This window comes from Lissotriton vulgaris, chromosome 4_1 (assembly GCF_964263255.1).
Source record: "Lissotriton vulgaris chromosome 4_1, aLisVul1.2, whole genome shotgun sequence".
In the NCBI taxonomy this organism is placed as follows: domain Eukaryota; kingdom Metazoa; phylum Chordata; class Amphibia; order Caudata; family Salamandridae; genus Lissotriton; species Lissotriton vulgaris.
The window spans coordinates 1,352,665,801-1,352,688,784 of NC_141691.1; the positions used below are offsets into that span (position 1 = coordinate 1,352,665,801).

Sequence of the window (22,984 nt, forward strand, 5' to 3'; positions counted from 1 at the left end):
CAATCATTATAAATAGTTGTTTGCTAAATGTACCTAGAAACACTGCCTTTTGTTTATTTTTATTTATTTAGAGTTTTATATAGCGTGAACATGACCCATGAGGGTATCAGAGCACTTTAGATATGAACAAGGTGAAATAATTAACGAGGCAGACAATGAAAGCAATAATAACAGTCAAAATAACAGTACATGAAGGGGGTGAGGGGTGGGGAACTACCTCTAGACCCACATAAAAAAACAAAGATACATAACAAGCTATGGTGTCGAGTGACCTATCGCAGGTATAGCCAGTGTAAATAGTCAAAGTCGATGAGTCGAGGTCCTGTGAGCTGGAGCAAGTATTTGTTCATCAATAACAATTTTACTTGAATTTTGAAAGAAGCCAGTGAAGGATTAACTCAGATTTCAGGAGGTAGGGAATTCTAAATTCTTGGGGCCATTTCCATACTTTTCCTTAAAGGTACTATGAAGGAGAGCACACCACCCTATGCATAATTGCATTTTTGTTCTGCTTGGTTTTCAGAAAATGTACTACATGGACATGCTTTAAAAATACTAATTAACACATTGTTCTGAAACATATCCAGTGTTTCTCACTAGGCTTTAAAAGGTAACTTTTCACATTTATGGTCACAAATAGTTGTAAATGTAGAATAATAACATATCAAGAAAGTACCGAAAAGTATGACATGTTCGTTACAATCTTAGCATATTGTGCTTTTTATTGAAATATATTGTGGGGGACACAAATCCCTGTCCAACACTGAGACCCACGACCCCATGGGCGTCCGCAGGGGGGTCAAGGAGGGGCGCTTGCCCCCCCCCCTGGAGCGACCCTCCTGCGGACGCCCATGAAAACCGTCACTTCAAGACGGGGTTCTCACTCTCTTACCTCTCTTTTCTTTTCTTTGCTTCCCTGTGAAATGGATCCAAGAAAGAAAGACGCTTTTGCTGGAAATGTCATATTTTTCTGACATTTTAATTCCAAAGTGCAGCATTGGGAATAAAAGGCTAAAAACATGATAAATAAGTAAATAAAGTAAGACAGAGTGGTAGCAAACTGGCCAAACTGATTTTATTCACACTGAAACACAGTAGCGCCACTTTTACAGAGTTTGCCAGTGAAGTGCAGAGTTTGCCAGTGAAGCGCTATTTTTGTTTTCTTGTCTGTTTTCCCTGGACTTGGAACTAGTGCACCAATCCTGGAGGTACTGCAATCTGTGGATAGGAAAACAAAATGTGTGCTGCGGCTCTGCGTCCAGGGATGTGGTCTTTATACCATACTGCTTACGTTTAGTAAGGATATAAGCAATGGCCATTGAAATGGGTCCATTCAGGGCCCTGTAGTCGTGTCCTTAAGTTTTCAGGCAAAAGCACTCACTGATTTCTGAATAGTGACTGTAAATGTATTACGGTAACCATGTTGTTCCTGCTTACATTTCCCATGGTTTGCTACATTTTTCATTCCCTATAAGTGTTTGCTTTTTCCAGGATGTTACTTTTTTTTTTTGTAGACCGCATATTGCTCTTGTCTAGTGCGTAATTTAAATTGAGCCGCATCCAGGTGTTTATAGCGGGCAACAATTGGGTTGTAGTTGAAGACAGTGGGAGTTTTTCTCAGTGGGGCAGTACGGTGTTCAGTGGGGGAAAGGGTGTGGCACTATGGTCAGAGCTGCTTAATTTAGAACTGGGAGCCAGGTTCAGCCTTAATAACCAATCCACCAGACCACTCTCCTGCGAGAGCACAATCACATGCTAGACTTTAGAAGGTTTCGCAACACCTTAGAAGTCCTGGTGTCTTCGCACCAGCTGGTGGACCCTAGCATGACAAGTGTAGGTTAACCTTCAAGGCTTGTCCACCACTATCCATACTGAAGTTCTCCTCCAGTCTTGCGGGCAGGCCTATGAAGCAGAGCACCCTAGAACAACAGTCACGGAGGTCACAGGACCCTTGAGAAGGGCCAGCTCTAGGGCAGTGCATCCAGTGTGACCGCACCAGGTGCTGACTTTAGGTGGAGGCATCATGTTTACAAGTATATTATGGTTTTAAAAACGCTTGCTGCCTCCTTCCTGGCCTCCAGCAATTTTCGGCAACAAAAAAAATTTCATGATGACTCTGGTGATTAATGTTCTTCCTAGAGAAAGATCAGAATTTTGTCTAGTAGAAGTTTTGACTCATGGAAAGGTAGCTCAGAGGGTTAATGTACCGGCTGCAAAGAACATGCGCCATGCAGATCACAAAGTGCACATAATGTAAATAGGTCAGTGGGCTTCTGCTTTTGTCAGAGAGATCCTTTTGTTACTTGCAGTTTATAAGTTAAAATACTAACTTAAAACAGTGTTATTGTTATTGTTATAGTGGATTTATATAGCGCCGGGTCACCTACAGGTCCTCGGGTGCTTTGACCACCAAACATAACATCCGGGATATGAAAAAGGGTGGAGTGCCTAAGCTAAGCTGAGTGCTGTTCTGAACAAGTTAGTTTTCAAGGCTTTCCTGAAACAGAGTAGATTCCCCTCCTTTTGGAGTGTCTCAGGCAGGGCGTTCCAAAGGTTCGGTAGTAAACCGAAAAGGATCTCCCTCCCATTGTGGCCAGCTTAAAACGAGGACATACAAGGAGTTTGGCATCAGAGGACCTGAGATTTCTTTCCGGTCTATATATCTCAATCCGTTCCTTTATGTAGTTCGGGGCCTTCCCATAGATGGCTTTATGGGCTATACAGAGGCTTTTAAAAACGGACCTCTGTCCAATTGGCAGCCAGTGTAGACTTTTTAATAGTGGAGAGGCATGCGTTCTCCGCGGAAGGTTGAAAATAAGTCTAGCGGCGTCGTTTAGGACTGCCTGAAGTCTGTTTGTTAGCATTTTTGGCAGGCCTAAGTAGAGCGCATTGCCATAGTCTTGTCTTGACACTATGGTGGCCGAGACCACTGTGCGTAGCATCGACTGGGAGAGGAGAGGGACTAGTTTGCGCAACTGTCTTAGAAGACCTGTACAAGTGCCGACCACGGTGGAAACCTGGTTGGTCATTGAGAGGGCACTGTCCAATTTAATGCCCAGACTTTTAACCGTGGCTGCTGGCTGTGGGGTTGGGCCCAGCTCCTGGGGCCAGTACATGTCACTCCAGGAGGAGCACTTGGATGGTACTATCAGCACCTCTGTCTTTTCCGGGTTAATTTTAAGCTGGTTTGTGGACATCCAGTGGACCGTATATCGGAGTATGTCCTGCGCGTGTGACTGGGCTTGTGCTGTGTCATCTATGCCCAGCAGCAGCTGTGTGTCATCAGCATAGTTAAACACCCGACAGCCCATCCCCGCTAGTGTGTTAATCAGGGGCTGTAGATATATGTTAAACAGGAGTGGGGACAGTGCTGAGCCCTGGGGGACGCCACAAGTCAGCCTTCCCACTCCTGATACACTATCTCCCATCTGGATTCTCTGGGTTCTCCCAGATAGAAATGATTCCAGCCACCAAAGGGCTAAACCCTGAATCCCAAACCCTGCCAGCCTATTCAACAGAATGGAATGGCTGACAGTATCGAACGCCGCTGATAGGTCTAACAAAATCAGGGCGCTCGGTTTTTTACTGTCAGCCATCCTTCTGAGCTCGTCCAGCACCGAGAGCATGACCAACTCGGTGCTGTGGTGTGCACGGAAGCCTGCCTGCCTCTCATGGAGTAGATGGTTAGACTCCAGATAGCTTGACATAGATTTTAGTACATGTTGCTCGAGTACTTTGGACAGGAAGGGCAGCTGGGATATGGGTCGATAATTTTTTAAGGCATTGGGATCTGCCCCCACTTTTTTTAGCAGCGGTCTTACACGAGCTTCTTTGAAGCTAGTGGGGAGCCTGCCAGTACTCAGGGATTTGTTCAGTGTAGCTAGGATATGGTCCTCTAGAATTGGACCTGCCAAGCAAAAAATACTTGGGGGGCATGGATCTGCTGGGGAGCCAGATTTTGTCTTTCTCATCAGTGATTCAAGGGTTAGTGAGTCCATAGGGGGAAATGATGATAAGCAGCTGGCAGTAGGGTTTAGAGCGATATGTTGCTCAATTAGGCTGCACCCCATGCTTTTTATTTCGCGCATGATAGTGTCAACCTTATCCAGAAAATATTTCTGGAAAGTGTCACAGTCTATGCTACTTTCTGCATCCTGGGCTCTTTTTGTTAGTTCCATCAGGATTTTAAACGTTTCCTTTTGAACATTGTTCGCCCTATTTATACGGACCTCATAGTATGCGGCTTTAGTTGTCCGGATAGATTTTTTGTAGCTACGAAACGCCATCTTGTATTGTTCACAAGTGGCTGTGTCCTTATTCCTCCTCCAGTTTCTCTCTATATTGCGCAGGGCCTTCCTTTGGTCCCTCAAGGCGGGTGTGAACCAAGGGGCTCCCTTTTTCCCACTGTTTTTTGTCTGAAGTTTCTCAGGGGCTATCTGATCAATGGCCTTTACCAAATAGTCCATCATATCTTTACAATCCTGATCTACATCTTTATTAAGCATTATCGGCTGGACAGTTCCTCTGAGTGATGTAGTCAGTGTGTGTTGGTCTACGTTTTTCCACTGGCGGGTCAGTCTGGTTTTTGGTGCTGGGCGTGGGAGTATGATATCCAGGGGAATGTCACAGTAGATCAGGTGGTGGTCTGACCACATACAAGGGAGGATTTCAGCTAGTACCACCCTGAGATCTGTGGTCCATATCAGATCTAGGGTGCTATTAACTGTCATCTAAGAGCTGCATACAAACTGCAAGGTATAAATTAGAGCGTTATGTCCCCCCCCCCCCTCCCTCCCCCCAGTCTTTGATTACCCTAATGTCCCAAAAAGTGTTCTTTTGGACAGAAATCAATTCTGATTATTAAGGAGAACCCTCACCATGTTATTACTCCGGGTATTGTGTTTCTACATACCCATCACTATAAAACTATTCGGGCTACTAGTATGGTTGTCATGTGACTCCTACACCTTGTAGTCCTTAGTCTTATGTAACATTTTCTATACAGTGATTTACACACATATTGATTGTCTCTGTGTAATGTTTGTGATGTAAAGTGCTCTGACACTCTACAATGGTATGAGTGGCGCTGTAAATCAAATTAAATGCATCTGAGAGAGCGTGGTTATGGAAAATGGGGGGCACAGTTAAAGGGTGGTAGTGAGGGAATCCATGGTAGAGGTAGTCATTGGGGGGCGCTAACAAACATTAATGCAGAGGACACCACCAGTGCTGTGGCTGGCTTTACCCTTGAGGCCAGTCTGCCTCACCCATAGGTACCTCCATTGGCTTTGTTTCAGCAGTAGTAGCTGCAACTCACCAGGGATTGGCAATGCAGGATTTGCACGCACACCAAACTAAGTTCGCAAACTTACAGTCACCTGGCTTCATTCACAAGCACTTTTAACATGTGCTGCCTGCTGTGGGGCCACTGGGATTAATCATGCAGCAAAGAATGACAACATTATGCCGTAGTGTTGACTAAAGTATGCATTAAAAAAAGGCTGCAGCGTAATGCAGTATATTTTCAGATATTTTATTATTTTGACATGTGTACACATGCTAACAGTGTCTGGAAAGATTTTGCCTTATTTGTACCAGTGTAACATACAAAGGCAGCAGTGAGAAAGGGGACCAGTCAACCTTTACAATAGGCCATCCACTCCGCAGCAACACAAGTCACATTTTATATTAACTTTTGATATGTTTGAGCTACTAACAATGTATTAGTTTAAATGGTCAGATCCTGCAGCAGATCTTGCATTATGAGGCAAATATGGCAGAGCCATAATTTTAGAGAAAACATTTGCAAACTAGGATATTTTGCCATTCATGTTTGAACTGCTGTTGTGGAAAAAGGGAGTAGTGCGGATGACAGAAACTCCATGGCTCGGAGACAAATGGCTTGTGTTTCCACATTTGATCATATTTGGTACATTCTGTTATTAGAAGCATATCCCACTTTATGAATATATTTTAATGTCAATAACTTATTATAACCTTAAATAATCATGTGTATCCATTGGTTGATTAAACTGGGCAGTGAAATGCCAAACAAATACAAAAAATTGGGATGTCTGCGCATTCTGGCCACACCTCTGGCTCCACCCACAGATCCAATCCTTGGGGTATCCTGCCCTTTCATTCTCCACCCACTGTTCCCCTACTTTTCCCCCCCCCTGCGACCACTGTGTAAGACTCAGCATCCCTGGACCTGTGATGTGGTGCCGCTGCGGGCACCGCATGTGCCACACATTTACGGTGCCAGGCTTCCGCATAAGGGAGCTGGCCATTATTATTATTATTATTATAAAGGCTTTTGTAGCGCGCTCTGTTACTAAAAAAAAATAGTATCCTGGCGCGAAGGGGGTGAGAGGCTGGGCAGAGGGGGACTCTATACAGTGATGTTGAAAAGGTGGGTCTTCAGTCCCTTATTGAACAGAGTGATGGATGGGGCTGTTCTTAGCTGCTGCGGAAGGGTGTTCCATGCTCTCGCCGCTCTGACTGAGATGGATTGGCCTCCAAGCCTGCTAAATTTGAATTTTGGGACAGTCATTTGATGCAGGTTAGATGATCTGAGGGGGCGGTTGGGAACATATAGAGAGAATCTTTTCCTCAGGTAGGCTGGTCCAGCTTGGTGGACTGCTCGGTAGGCGAGGACAAGGATTTTAAATAGAATCCTGTGGGCAACTGGGAGCCAGTGTAGGGAACGGAGAGGTTGACGGACACTTAAACTCTTTGGGATATTAAACAGAAGCCGGACAGCGGCATTTTGTATGACTTGGAGGCGATGGATCAGGTAGGCAGGAAGGCCGCAAAAGAGGCCATTTGCGTAATCCAGTCTGGATAAGATGAGGGCACGGATAACTGTTTCTTTGGCCGCTCTTGGGAGGAGTGGAAAGAACCTGCGTAAAGTTTTAAGTGTAGCAAAGCAGATCCCGGTGAGTTTTTTTAAATGATCCTCGAATCTGAGGTCATTGTTGAACCAGACTCCAAGGTTTTTGGCAGGGCCTCCGATGGATTTGGGGCATGGAAGATCGGCCGGCCAGAGAGAGTTGCCGAAGTTGTCTGGGAAAGAGCCATATAACAAGATTTCAGATTTGCTTTCGTTGCATTTTAGTTGGGCAAGGGCAAGCCAACGAAAGACAGATGACAAACAAGTTTGGGCTCCAGATGTATCCAGGTTGTTTTTGGGCCACGTGAATAAGAGCTGAGTATCATCAGCGTAGGCCATTATTTTTGCTCCCAATTGTTCAGCAAGGTAAATGAGGGGGGTTAGATATATATTAAAAAGCAAGGGGCTGAGGGAGGAGCCCTGGGGAACACCTGTTGCAAGTTTCTTGGGGGAAGAGGCAAAAGGCGGCATCCAGACTTGTTGGAATCTATTGTACAAAAAAGACGTAAGCCAGTCGAGGGCGGAGCCCGTAATGCCAATGGCCGCTAATCTGGTAAGCAGAAGGGAGTGAGGGACAGTATCGAAGGCGGCAGAGAGGTCTAATAATATCAGAGCCGCTCTGCCACCTCCGTCCAAACATTCCCGGATGGCCTCGGATATTTCCACCAGCGCCGTCTCCGTACTGTAGGCTGCTCTGAAGCCTGACTGCGCAGGATGTAGAGCCTGGGAGTTTTCGACGAATTTGTCTAGCTGAGTGAAAGCGACCTTTTCACACACTTTTGCTAGGGCCGGCAGCAGTGATATGGGCCGGAAGTTAGCGGAGATAGCAGGATCTAATCCATTTTTCTTTAGAAGTGGAAGCAGTTTAGCTTGCTTCCAGCAGGCCGGGAGCGTGGCAGTGAGGAGGGAGCAGTTGATAATATGCGTTACCTCGTTGCCGATTGTGTCTGCGAGACGCGCAAGCACTCTGGCAGGGCAGGGGTCAGAGGGGGATCCTGATTGTAGGGAGGCGAGGATGCTAATAATATCCGTGTTTTCTGCTGGGGTGAACTGGTGAAACCGTTCCGTGGGAGTAGGTAGTACAGGAGACGGGATGGCCAGTGTGGGTGGAAAACTGTCGCATACAGTAAGTAGATCATCCTGGATTTTGGTGATTTTGTCAACGAAGAAAGCGGAAAGTTCTTCGCACCATTTCTCCGAGGAGGCAAGTATGGGTTGGGCAGCGCAGGGTGAGGTGAAACTTTTCACTATAGCAAAGATTTCTTTGCTATTATTATTGGCCTTGGTTATGCGCCCTTCGAAATATTGGCTTTTTGCGGATCTGATCGCCGCATAATATTTCTTTTGCGCCATTCTTAGGTTCTTTTTTGCCTCGGGGAGATAGGCTTGTCTACATGTTCGTTCAAGTTTTTTACAGCCCGACTTAAGATCACGGAGGGTGGAGGTGAACCAGGGTTTGGAAGGGGTGGTACGCAGTCTGCAGACCCGGCCTGTTTTTATAGATGCGGCCGACCCTCCTTCAATCCAGGAATTAAATTATTGTATCCCTAAACGTGGGCACGTTGTCAGTTTGACATTGACTACACATAGAGGGACTCTTTTCAAAAATATAGCTAACATTTGGACCTATACATTTTATTTTGTATAAATTAATTGATTGTGTGTAAAATTTAGCAATGCCCGAGGAATTCTAGTAAAGGGAGCACCCATTGGCGAATCACTAGCGTGTGTGATTGCTGAATTATTTATTACTAACTTTGACGTTGTGCTTTAACTTTGGATAAAAGTTATCATGAATTCTAGCACCAAGAAGCCAATATTGGTAAATATGTGTGCTACAAATAATCCCTAACATACACTGTGCATACAATATATTTAATCTGGTGCTTTAATCATAGGCTGTTTTAAAGTATTCTGATAAAAATCGAATCGTGCTGAAGACAGCCTTGATTGGTGTTGGATCGAGGACCCGGAAGTCTGCACACCTACCACACAGAGATAAAGCACCTTGTCAGAAAGTTTAGTGTTTTCCCTGCAGGTGGTGTTTGTTGGGCTGTGGCAGGGTCAGTCACATGTCATGGATTCCTGGCATTTAATTGAGTCTATCCCAGTTCTGCGCCCCAGTGTTTCTTGTGCCCCACCTGGCACACATCATGTCGGAGGATGGTGATGATGTTAACATTTTGCCCCCCCTGGAAAAATTTCTGCGGACGCCCTGGGGCCATGGCCCCCATAGCATCTGCTGACCTGGCTATGGTCCTTTGTCGTTTGTCGGCTTGAGTACACACATTCACGAAGTGAGTTCACTCCCCAGGAGGTACTGCTAGGGTATCTTTTCTTAAGGTGAGTAATATTGAGTTAGAAGTATCTATTAGAAGAGCAGGTGGCTTACCTTCGGTAATGATCTTTCTAGTGTGTTTCTAATCACCAATTCCTCCACTGCCCTACCACCTCCCAGTTCTGCTGAGGGACTTATGAACATCATAATAAGGTTCCAAGTTAAGTTTTGCCACAATGTCGCCTTCAGTTTGTTCGAAGTGCTGCGCATCTGAGGGCGCAGAAGGCGAAAGATAAGAAACTGACATCAGCGCAACAGGGTGGCACTTAGTGCTACTCAGCTCCTTTACAACTGAGGCAGTATGGGGGCATTGCAGAGCCACTTGGCACCACCTATTGGCGTGACGGAGCTTTACTGAGAAAACTCTTGATCTAGCCTGAGACGTAGGGATTCTCTTAAAGTGAGGAATGTGCTGTTTGAATGCCTAACAGAAAGAGCATTAACAAAGGTAAGTATCTTATTTATTAGCACCATGAGCACAACCAATTTCTTTCATGCTCTAATTCTTTTTTCTACCGTATCACCTCCTCAGTGGAATTTGTGTTTTACTAACTCTGCTGTATGCAAAAGAAGCAGTTGATGGACGGAATGCTGGACAATGCAAACATTTAACCCCAGTCACAAGAAGCTGGGTTAAATCCATTGTTATTTTGCTCACCACATCACCCCGGTTTTGACCCAGCCATATGCAAGTCAGTTTTGACCCTGTTCCTTCTGCGAACAGTCCAGCCCGAATTGCCAAACCAGGTCTTCCCTGGACCAGAAACAAGCATCCTGAGACCGGTTTCAGCAATTCTTCCTGCATGCAGCTATAATGCGGACTCTAACAATAGCCTGGGGAGACATGACCTCTGAGCCTAAAACACATTTACTTCTTCAATACTTGCATGTCATGAGCGAAGGCTCGCACGTGACACATTGGCTAGTAAATGCTCTACTTACACATACCCTGCAGCGGTTGATAAGTCTTCGAGAACGATGGCAGGAAGACAGAGGACAACCATGGTCGGGTAAGGAGTGGGAAGAAATCGTTGCTGGCTCCACGTATACACCACGTAGCTCGAGATTTAAGCTTATCCAGACTTATATACTTCATAGAGCATACCTTTCCCCGGACAAAATAAATTAATACTTTAAAATTACTTCCTCTGTCTGCCCAAGCTGCCAGCTAGTTGATGCTGATTTTCTGCATATGCTATGGTCCTGTACCTCGCTCCAAGCCTATTGGTATGCAGTTACGGACACTCTAACGACATGCACCAAGGTGAAACTGCTGCATACATGGGAGACCTGTATACGAGGACTATATCCACGCACAAAAAAGAATACAGTAGAGTCTAGATTCACAGATCTGGGGCTGATAACGGCAAACGCCTTATCACTAAGAGAATGAAATAGCGACCGCCCAGTATTGGCCAGCTGGGTGCGATCCCTAGCTGCATGAGCGCAAGCCAAAAGTTAATGTTAATGTTAATTTTGATTTTTATATAGCGCCAAATCACCGACAGGTCTCGTAGCGCTTGCTTTGGAAACCCGTCCTGGCTTTCCCTGCGAGATATCCCTTACTGGACATCCCCAAGGTGAAGACCAGGCATCCCATTGCTGTAGGGCTGTAGTGGAGATTAAGCAAGCTATTGCCCAGAGTTGCAGAATGTGAACCCATGATTCGAGTAGGCACCGAGGCGAGAATTATCAAGTCCGTGGACATTTTGAGCTCAAGACCCTGCCGCGTCGGGAATTGAACCCTGGTCCCGGGTCTGACCTGTGCATCAGGGTCTGCCTCCTCTAACCAGTGAGCCACACTTCCACGTACCACGTTACACAGGGAGGAAACAGCGGGAATGCGCAAATACCCAATAGCTCAGTCCTGGGACTTTATTCTTAAGGCATTGGTGCAGCCGGACAACGCAGAAAGTCTTACCCCTTCACAGCCAACCAGTGACATTGATGAGGCCACAGATCGGCAGGAACATCCTCCCCTCTGCATATGATATAAAATGCAATTCACTTTCCTTACTATGTATCGCACAGTTGACCATCAGTACCCCCTCTGAGCAAAGATCATTACGATACACCCCCTCACACTTATCCCTTGCTTGTAACGTAGAACACTGGTTTCCTCACACTCAGCCACACGAAACCCAGCCCAACAGCATCCAGTTTTAGATGGCGCTTCTCTTATTATTTTGTTATTTGTTCCTTTTGTTAAAAATGTTGATAAATTTTGAATATGTAGTTAGAATATAATATCTTTTATTTCCAACACAGCCGGTGGTCATTCAGCTATAATGCAATACAACAGTGTATTGATGCTATACATGTGGACCCCACATTCAGATATTATAGATAAAAGCCAGAAACAGAGTTAATTGGTTTCAGTAAGTCTGCTGAACGCAATCACAAATGGTTAATGGAGGCTGGAAGCAGTGAATTAGTGCTCTGAAATGTGATCCTTAACAAAATGACGTCGCTGTAGACACCGTTTTACATTCCTTACCTTGTTCAACCGCCAAACTTGTATGCAACTGTATTTTCAGTAATGTTGTCATAGGGTTGTTTCATAACGTGCATGCTTTCATATGTCATGATTGTACTCAACAAAATCAATAAAAGATTTTTTTTTTTAAATCCTGGGACCGGTTTCAGGGCATCACCCTTCATCAGCCAGGCTAGCTTGAATCCAGTGGTGTAGTGAGCATGGGACATGCCCTTCCCACTTAGGGCAACATATACAAAAGAAACAGTTGATGGACGGAATGCTGGACAATGCAAACATTCACCCCCAATCACAAAGATCTGGGTTATATTCATCATTCTTTTGCTGATCACACCACCCCAGTTTGGACCCAGCAATATGCAAATCAGTCTTGATCCTTTCCTGGTGGGCCGTCAAAGTCCAGTATACACATTAGAGAGCACTAACGTCCATTGAGCCAGTTACGTAATAATGTGCATTGAGTGAGCTCGCAACTGTTTTTTGGAAACAACAGTAAGCACTTTAAAGAAGTAATCCGGTTTGATGCTGGAGAGAGGTTTTTCAGTATTTGCCTTGAGGGGGATTTGACATAGTCGAAGAATGGTATTTAGTCAACGTGGGATCCCCGGAGTTCCTTGACGCCCTTTTGGAACATGAACACGCTTTTTAAGTTTTGCCCTAACTGCCACATGAAGTTTTACTAAACAACTAACATGCAGTCTGTATGTTCGGCCTCCTCCAGAGCCCATAAGTTAGAAGACTGTTTTCCAATGCTGTTGTTTAAACCCAAAGCTGTAGTGCGGTGATTCTTAACCTTTTGATTTCTGTGGGCCACCACGTAATAATTACTGGAGCCCAGGGACCTCCACTGAATCATCAATGGATTGCTGAGACCACCACTCAATCATTAATGTAAGCCATGGACCCCAGCCTAAGCTTTTTCGATGATTTGAACCACAAAATAATACACACAAATACAGAAAAAAGAATTCATCATACAAACACACAAATGATGAAATATTGTATTTAATTCATGAACAAATATAAAATAAATAAGTTTAATGGAAAGGCCTGAGCTTTTCAAAATTCAGTTGAGGTCACTCATCTTCCACACTATATTTTATTTGATGCATTTGCACTGCTCCGAAAAATTCATCTGAGAATCCTAACTCAATATTTAGCCTCCAACTTCAAATTCTGTCACATTTAAAGAACATTTAAAAATATCCAGTTATACATTTTGCTCCTTCATCTATCAACACTAATTTCTAAGCAGTCGCAAACCCCCCGGAGTAGGATTTGCGGATCAATTTTGCCCAGCCCCAGACCACAAGTTAAGAACCACTACTCGAAGTGCATAGAGATAACGTTCTTTGAGCACATCGGGCAACTATGACATAGTGGGGTTTTCAGAGCTAGACAAGCACATAAAAGGGCTGTTCCTTTGATGGGGCGATGGGTTTTTCCATTGAGGACAAGGAAGCTGCACCATGGAACATCAACATCGAGGATATTTAGGTTGTGGAACACCATAGAAAACACTTAAAACTATATTGCCACATTCTCAGAAGCCCTCCGTGGTGTCCAAAGACCATAAACACCCAAAAGGGGATAGGAGGAATGCCTGCATTAAACCAAACCTCTGGCAATCGCTCTGTAGCATTGCAGCCTCCTTATTTTGCTTACAATTCCAGATTACAACCAGTCATATGCAGATCTGTTTTCGTTTGGCTCCAGTAGGAACAGTGCAGCCTGGACTGCCAAGCCAGGTCCTCGTGACCTAAATGAAGAGGCCTGATCAGACGAAAACCAGTCTTGGGTTCCTCATGTTCCCATTTGGAGATGACCTGTCTTGGCGGTTTGGGCTGAAACTGCTAAGCCAGGAAAGTTTGGAAGTTCTAGTTGTTGTAACAACTGGGGTCAGCAAGGAAATGAGGTGGTGGAATGCAAACCACGAGCTAAAAAGTATACCATTCAAAGCATCTCTTTCTTAAGCTATCATGACAGACACCTCACACATAGCATGGGTGGCACCCATGGGCTCCCTCAAAATTAACATGAGCAATATTCATACACATCACTGATATGGAACTGAAAACGTTCTTCCGATCACTGAAAACTTGTCAGAGCCAAGTGCTATACAAGACAGCCTAAATACTAACTGGCAACACAACAGCAATGTTTTGCCTGAAACGGTGGAGGGGAGGCATGCCAAATCCACTCTCACAACTAGCACAGGCTATCTGAAAATGGGCCTTTGCATGTGACAAGTTGCTAATAGCAAATTATGGCCCGGGGTGGAAAACATATGCCGATGAACTATATAGGCAACAACTGCATTCACAACTGTAAACTAAAGCAATCTATAGCAAACAAACTCTTCCAACAATTGAGAATGCCGCAAGTAAGCCTTTTCACAACCTTAGAAACCACCAAATGTGAGTCCTTTGCATCCAGGCACTACCATCCTCCATCCCTGGGGAATGCTCTGTCAGTAAGCTGGTACAGGTTATTTTTATATACTTTTCTTCCAGTACCGTTTATGTAAACGATTCTGGAGAATTTCAGAGCATCCAACATGACTATGATCCTGATAGCTCTTCAATTGCCTTGCCGACCATGGTTCTCACATCTACTGCAACTGTCACAAAGGAGCCCCCAAACATGCAGCCTTTAGGGGTTTTCAGCCAACCTAGATGAACTAGAGTTGAGGGCATGGCTCTTGAGGTAGCTGAGTTCCAGCACTGAAAATTACCTAAAGTGGCACTACACATCATTAGAGACGTATAGAGATTTGCTAACGTTTACACTACATTATTGGGTGAGGGTGAGGGTGCAGAGAATGGGTTTCTAAACACAATTGATTTTAGCTATTTTAAACATACACGGTTTAAGACATTTAGGGCGGCATACATGGTCTGGAAAGGGATTTCAAAATAATTTGGTCTAGGAAGGTATAATAACTACACACGACTGTACACAAATAGTTCACTACCGAGGGACATTTTTAGAGACACTACTATGCGGGACTGGCATAGCAAGGGCATAGTGAAAATAGGAAATTTACTCGATAGCCAGGGAAATATGTTACAGTTTGGGGCGCTACAAACAAAGTTCGGGTTAGAACACCGTAGTTTTTACAAATATCTCCAAACCAGAAGCTTCCTAGTGCAAAAACAGGGTGGCCCGGCAGGGCTGGGTCAATGTAGGGTCATGGAATACATAGAAGTAACTAATAAATGCACGATAAGACAGTTATATGCGGAACTGAAAGACAGTAAAACTGATGAAAGGGGGAAATATGCACAAAAATGGACAGAAAAACTGGGGTCAGGGATAGAAAGCTTTCAGTTATCTTTGGATCTGGGCAGAAAGGTGCTATGCTCAGCCACCCTGCAATCACAACACTTCAAGACAGTGTTCTCATTATATCATACCCCGGCCAGAATCGCCCAGTGGGGTGGCACAACTGGAATAACATGCCCCCGCTGCGACTCAACTGAGGCAGATATTGTACATATGTTTTCACAATGTCCTCAATTGTTTACCCTGAAAAAGGCTATTGAAAATTTTTTGGATAAATCACTTAAGATTAAGATAAAGCTCACAGACGAACTAATTATTCTAGGGGTGGGGGATATGCCAGACGTTTTACCAGTAGAGTTTATTTTTATCTCACTTGCGGTATTTTGCATATGCATAGCAAGAACTTGGTTGGACAAGGCTCCCCCACCCCCCACCCCCCCAGTTTCAAGCTTGGATCGCAAGCCTGCTTTCTATGTACAACCTAGAAAAGGCAATCTATGACAGGAAAGGTAGGAGAGCTAAGTTATTAGGTAAAAGGATATGGCAGCCTATCACAAGTTGGAAAAATAGTAGGTTAAACCCAGGACAGACGATAGAAGGCTGATACAATAAAAATTTACAAAATGGGATAGGCTAATATGTAAGATTCACATACCTATTGTAATTCTATAGACGCTTATTCTCTTGTTTTGACTTATTCATCTTTTCTTTTTCCTCTTTTGCAATCTTTAGTACATATTGTACACATGTCTGGTGGATTTCTTGGGATATAATGTACTAAGAGTAATGCTGTAATATGTTTAATCACTTGTGAAACTGTTGTGTGCTGTAACATACACAGGAAAATGCGGAAAACTTTTTTGAAAAATGTTTAATTAAAATATTTTTTTTAAAAGAGACGTATAGAGATCGTCCAATAGAAAATGCTATGCCTTCACGTGGAAGAGATCTCTAACATGGTCTAAAACAAACTCCAAGACATTTTTCATCAGGACGTGGTAAGCTGTTTTAGGGTTTGCTAATGGTATGCTGGTCAGGTATTGCACTTTATTTTAAAGGACTACATTCTAGGCAGATTTTCTCTTTCCCAGTACTGAAACGATTCATGGAATTGGCATAAATACTCTTTTCTGCTCTGATTGTACCTCCCCCACAATGGAATCTCAATTTGGTACTATCTGGATTAGGCACCCTTTAAGCCTTTTTACAAGTAAACTCTCAGACACCTTACATTAAAGATGGTCTTCTTGGTGGCCATCTCATTAGTAAGAAGGGTAGGCATTTTATAAGCAGGGCCACTAGAATTCTGCGGCAGGGGAAGGTCTAAATATGCAACAGGTTTGAGTAAATTATGCAGCAAGCAAAGTCGAATTATGTGGCACATTTTGTGATAACATTACTTCATTATTTTGTCATTTTTAATAACACTGTCTGAGTATTATATGCACCTAATTAGTACCAGTTTATCACCTAAATAAGCTATAAAAAGGTGACCAGTCAACCTTTACAAAAGACATTCCACTGCCCAGCAACACGTGTCGCTGCATTTTTATTAACTTTTGAATCTTTTGAGCAAAAAACTAAGATTTTTTTGTTTAAATCTGCAGGTTATGCGGCAGATGATGGGTTATGTGACAAATTTCGCAAACCTACAATTATTAGAAAATTGCAGCGGCCCCACAATCGCATAATTCCAGTACACCTGGTTATAGGCACTCACAGGACAGAAGCCATATACATCCATAAAGTAATTATGAGGAAAAACCCTAAATTCTTATCAAAAGTCATATCACCTTTTCACATGAATCAAACTATCACCGTACCACTTTTTCCAAAGGCCATCTAATGCAGCTCAGAGAACCTTGCACACATTAGATGTCAGAAGAGCTGTTATGTATTACATTCAAGTTACTCAGGACATTCTGAAAACAAAATAGTTTTTTTCTAGGACATTCAGTGCACACCTTGGGTACATCTGTAGTGAAAAATACTGTTAGTAGATGGATTCAAGCCATTGAAATGTATTATTCGCTAGCCAACAAGTCTTCAGTCGCCAATCCAAAGAAAGATTTAACTAGGAAAAAAGAACTACAGTGGCCTTTATGGCCAATTATTCGGTGCAAGAAATATGCAGGAGAGCCACATGGTCCTCCGCACATACCTCACAAGGCATTACTATGTAGGGTTAGTCATGAAAAGAGGTTGCAGTGCACCAAGCATTATTAAATAAAATCTCTTTGCATCCACTCCCTCTTCTACCCACCTCTCCAAGAAAGTTAATACCACTACATAATCTGTGCAAAGCATGTGAATCTAAAAGCGATGCCACGCTACAAAAGAAAGTCACTGGTAATTATGGGTTTGTAGTTTGAAATTCTTCTAGATTCACATGCAACGCTCCCACCACTCAATTGAAGAAAGTTTGTGAAAGAAAAAAATAAAATTGTAAAAAAAAATGTAAGATAACATGCATTACGGGCTTACGGTCAACCTGATGCAAGGTCCCTTCCTGTGAAGACCATTAGAAGGTGGAATTCTTCTGAGAATGCAAACCTATAAAAGTTTCAACTAGAAAACCATACTTATATGTATGGAGGAAGGGCTTACTTTGAATTCCCCACTTCCTCAGTTATTTCACCGCTCTCCGGAGCAGGCACAAGTGGGGCCTTGGGCTGCTCATCCTTTTGCTGAGTCTCTGGTAGTTGGCCGGCTTAGCTTGCGTCCGTCACCTACGGACGACTTGCTGTCATCGCCTCACCGGGCCACTAACGCAAGTGGCACATTCCTCAGGGCTGTTGTTTAGGGCTGCCGACCTTTTGCGAATGCAGCCGCCCTCCATGTCTAGACCTCTGGAACCTTTGCTGGATCTTCTCCACCAGGGTGCGGGGGACGTGGAGCTACTGTTGCCGTTTCGGGACTCATTATTTTGGAATCCTTCTCGGAACATGGGCGAGGCCCTCTTCTGGGGACCCTGTGGAGCGTGCTGTGGCACATCGATATCGGCCTGTTCCCAATGACCCTGCATGTTTGACACTCCATCCTGAGGCAGGAGGTCTTGTGCTTCAGGCCGCTCTCTCTACTGCTTCAGTTCCAATGCATCCTCCCACTCAGGAGTCTAGGTGGTTAGAGTCATGTGGCCGCGATGTGTTCGCATCCACATGCTCCGCGCTGAGGTTCCTCAACACTGTGTGTGTGTTTGTACGGGCTATTTTTTCCCTATGGGACGCTGTAGAGTTGCTCCTCCCCTCCTTGGTGGAAAGTTCTCGTACCGATCTGGCCCGCATAATCCGTGATGGCCATGATATGGCGCAGTTTTCAATTAGGGCTGCCATGGACACCACGGACTTCGTGAGTAGGGCTATGGCCCGATTAGTGGTCATACGCTGCCATGCGTGGTGGCGTCCTCCCAGAGCATGTGCAAGAGCAACTTCGGGATCTACCTTTTGATGGGATCACTCTTTTTAACGACCATACTGATTCGACAGTCCGGCGCCTCCTGTCTATGTTTGGTTGTCTTCCCAGGTCTTAATCCTTATAAGGATTCCTGGGTTTGTGGCAGTACCGCCTCTTTCTTTTCCGTTACCCCTTGTGGGTTGCAGATAATCTGGGGTGTGTGACTGTTCAGTCGTGTTATTTTTATGTTCTGCTACGGCTAGTTTAGCTGTGTTTACCTTTCTTTTGAGCCTCTGCCTACGAGCTTGCTCAAGAGGGACCCTTCTTTTGTAGAGTTGTGCATTACCCTATGTGGGGTTTTTGCTGGCAGTTAGATTGCTACACTCCCTTACAAGGCTGATTTGCCGTAATTGTCTATTCCTACTGTCTGGTGAGACCCATAAGGTCGGTTTCTCTCGGGGTGTTCCTTTGGTGGTCTACGCTTGCCCGTAGTTCCTTCCTACCTTTGTAGGGACCACCTTCACCGCCCTTTTTTCTAAGGGGGTTTGTCAAGCCTGTATTTTCCGGGTGCGTTTTTACGGCATTGCTGTGGCAGTCTTGCCTGTCTACCATGTGGACATGCAGCTCTGGGAGGGCAGGTCCTTCTGTCTTCTGTAAATACTCTCATATTGGTGCACACAGTTTGTACTTCACGTCTTTTCCTCAGGCTCAAGCACGGTCTGTTTCCTGACCACTGCCCTATTCCTATTGTTACATCTTCACTGAGTGGTTCTAGTATATAACTTTTTGCCACTCTATCTGTGCTCCACCCCACTATTTTTCAAGGGGTGTGGATTCTTTTTCACATTTGTAGCACTGGTAATGGTTTCCACACCAGTTGCTCTCTAATAAAAGCCAGGGTTGCTTCTTTCAGTGGCTCTACTGTCAGTGAATTTTTTCATAGCATTCTGTCGATCCTTTACGGTCTCTATCCTTCCCTGCATCACGAGAGGTCAGATTTCTTCCCCTTGGGGTGCTGTTGGCTGTTATAACGCTCATCGCTGCATTGTAATTATTGAGCGGATCCCCTGTTTAGGGTTTTGTCACTTCACGTATATGTGGTAATGTTCCTGTCACCTGTGTGTGTGGTGTAGGTTCCACACACCTCAGGGGTGCTCCATACTAGGTTTCTTCTGTCCTAGTGTTGGGACTTTTTGTTTGCTCTTTCCTTCGGATTAGAGTCTTCTATATGTCTTCTATGTACTGATGTGTCTTCTGTTCTAGTACTAACAGCGCCATCTGCCCATGGGTTGGCTTCCTGCCAATTCTGTTACATGTGTTTAGCTGCTGCAGGTTTCAATAGTGCTTCTTGCTGCTGTTGTACATACCAGGCCGGTATGCGCTGACTCTATCATACCAGTTGTCATCTCTCTGGGTTTTACTTACAGTCAGCACTCCAGTCAGCACTCCTTATCCTGCGGATCTCACAAGTACTGGGTTCAGTTCCGCTTTTTGCGAAGTCATGAACTTTCCTTTTAACACCTACTTTTTTAGTATGTGTTTTCTTCTCTGACCCGATATGTATACGGGTGTTTTCTTCTCAGACCCAGTATATATGCCGGGGTTTCCCTGCTGTTCTTGGACAGCATGTGGTACTTTTGCCTCACATTGTTCTCCTCTCTCTTCAGAGGTTCATGGTCTGGTGTTCACTGCGCTAACATTGCTGTCCTCACTGTGTCTTGTCACCTAGGTGACTGAACTGTTTTAGTCACATTGTTAACGGCTAAGTTCTCTCCGGAACTTGGTGGGGTTCAGTCGCAGTCCCGCCTCCTGCATGGGTATGGCTTTGGTATCTATTCTGAGTTAAGGAATCTGCAACTAAATGTCTCTATCAGATGAACGAGCTACTTAACCTTCGGTAACGATGTATCTGGTAGAGACATAGTCTAGCCGCATATTCCTTAACGCCCACCCGTCCTCCCCATTCTGTGAGGTCCTTTCAGGTTGGGATTTCTATTCTCGCCTCCCTCCGGGTGGCTTGTTCTTCTGCAGGGTAACGTTTTCCTCTACACTGCGACACAGGATGCTTCATTCTATTTTCATTGATGCTCCGCCCATTCTCGGGATTGGGCGGTATGCTCATATGTTATGCGTTCTTCCAGCCCTCTGCCTGGATTGTGCGGTGTGACATCTATTCATGTTTTTTTCCCTCCACCCCGCTCTACCCTTTTCCATCGCCTTGGGGTCATTTACCACCCCGGCGACCCATTGGTTCAAGTCTAGTTGGCTCTGCCAAATTCTATGGGTCTTTTATTGGAGTTACGTCGTCTCTTTCTGGCGATGTCTTGTGGTGAGCTATCCTTAATCCTGTGTTCCGGACTTGTTGTCCTTCTCGGTTCTACATTATGGATGTGGGATTTCTGTTGTCCGCTAGGCTGTTTTTACACATCCTTATTTCCCTCCAAAGGTGCTTTGGTCTTCACTCTTGTGGGGTTGCCTTTCAAAGCGGTGCTCTGCTCTTCCTTTTTCTACTTTTCAACATCCAGTGCCTGGCACTGTCCTTTATGATGCTGTTTTTCACCTTTCAATTTCTTTTTTCTTTTCATCATTTTGGCACATTGTTCCCATATTCTCACAGTTTTAGGTGGTGGCTCTGCGTTATGACGCGGAAAAGTTTCTGCTACGGAAACTGACGTCAGCGTGCCGGGAGGGGCATATATGGCTCTGCTGACGTCATATCCGTGGACGACATAAGGGCGGTGTCGTGCGGTACCACCCCCCAGCGCGCAGAGGTGCTGCTGCGGAAAATTTTCCGGATCCAGTCTGACGCCTGGGGATAGTCTAAGTTAAGGAATCTGGGCTAGACTGTCTCTACCAGATACATTGTTACCGAAGGTAAGTAACTCGTTCTTTAAGTAGGGCAGAAAATTATGTAGAGCTCTTCTATATATTTTAGATTATTATGACGTTTTTCTGTACAGTGTGTAGGATATTTTGCAAACCATGCTCAGTGTTTGAGCCAGCTATGCAGTCCTTCTGTTTGAAATGATGCAGTGTTGATAGTATCATAAGTATCACAGTAAAATGTATTATCATCAGCGCATGTGCACTGCCAAATAGTTTACATAACAGAAAACTATATTTGAATTTCTGCAAATTTTTAGGAAGATTGATGGCAACATTTTTATTTTTTATCATGTTATTTGCTTACCAGCAATTTACTAGTCCTAAAAACAGCCCGAGCGACCTAATCTTTAACTTAACTCAGCCATTTCATTACAAATTATAATTTTGAACTAGAGGGAGTGATATTTTGTATCTCTGCTTTAGCTTTTGAGCTGTGAAAATAAGTTTCGCACTACAGACCTGTTGTAAGAGAGTATACCTCACACACACTTTACATTTCTCTTTCCAGGTCTCCCTTCTGTGATGAGATTATCTGCTGTCGAGGGGATCAGATGAGACTCGCTGTTCGTGTTCGAGTGTTCACGTATCCTGAGTCTGCTTGTGCTGTGTGGATAATGTTTGCGTGCAAATATCGCTCAGTGCTATGAAGCAAAATATGTGGTGTCACCACATAATACCTTTTGATGACTCCTGAGCTGGACTTTCTTTTAAGGACAGTTTGTGCACAGAATGGACTTTTGAAAGGGAACGGTTTGCCTGACCCTGGCTACACCTTTTCACTATCACTGTAACAAAATTGTATAGTATTATTTATAAAACAAATTATGATGGGTGAGATTTTGAAATTGTAATATTTGTATAAATAAAGAGTGTTTATTTTATTATAAAGAGTGCATTTTTAAAATATTCCATAGCTAAGATATTTTTGTAACTAGAGTGTGTAGTTTGACGAAAGCGATGAGTTTAATGTCTTTTCTAAGATATTTGTAATAAAAGTTTGTAATACTTAACTGCTACAGAATGTTTACATCAAAGTTTTAAGTGAATGCAAAAGCATTTGCTAACTACTGTGACCTTTCAAATATACACTAAAGAGAATGATTAAAAGATGTGTACTGTATGTGTATGTTGCCAACCAAGTGAAAATGAAAAACAGTTTTCCTAGTGCCTTGTTTAATTTATGGTATGGATTTAATTACTGTGAAAAGATGTGTATTATAGACTGACACAGTTGTAGATACGCCGTGACTCGTAAGTAAAACATTTGCAAAGTACATTGAATGGTGTTAAAATAGTTTTTTTTTTATCAAAATGAGTGGAACTGGGAAAAATTGCTTGAATCGAGTGTGTCTTGATAAATAATTTTAATTTTTTTGGTCTTTTTTTGTGCTGAAGAAAAAAATGTTTAACAAAATGTCATTTATATTATTTCAGACTAGTCTGTTTCTTTATTGATTAGGTGTGTTCTTGAAGTTGTTGAAGACTGCTACTTCAGTTAACTTTCTACATGTTGTAGAAAGTAGAAATCTGTGGGTTTAATATATAGTGCGTAGTGCAACTAACTTTACGAAGAGTAACTTGGCAAATCCCTGCTTTGGGTTCTTGTGCTCCATTGTTCCATTGACATTTTTGCCTTCTTTTGAACCAACGTAACAAAGACATCTCTAAATGGGAGCTGTAATGTTTGGCCGCG

General features: G+C 43.9%; 1 protein-coding gene across 1 annotated transcript in view; it reads left to right on the forward strand.

Annotated features, from left to right (window-relative positions):
• The window catches only part of CEP76 (centrosomal protein 76), a 304,664-nt gene extending 281,966 nt beyond the window's left edge, over positions 1–22,698 (forward strand). Inside the window, exon 12 of the mRNA XM_086965581.1 lies at positions 21,800–22,698. Coding sequence (XP_086821707.1) covers positions 21,800–21,938 — 139 coding nt within the window. The 3' untranslated portion in view covers positions 21,939–22,698. The remainder of the gene's footprint in view (positions 1–21,799) is intronic.
• Positions 22,699–22,984: the final 286 nt, after the last annotated feature.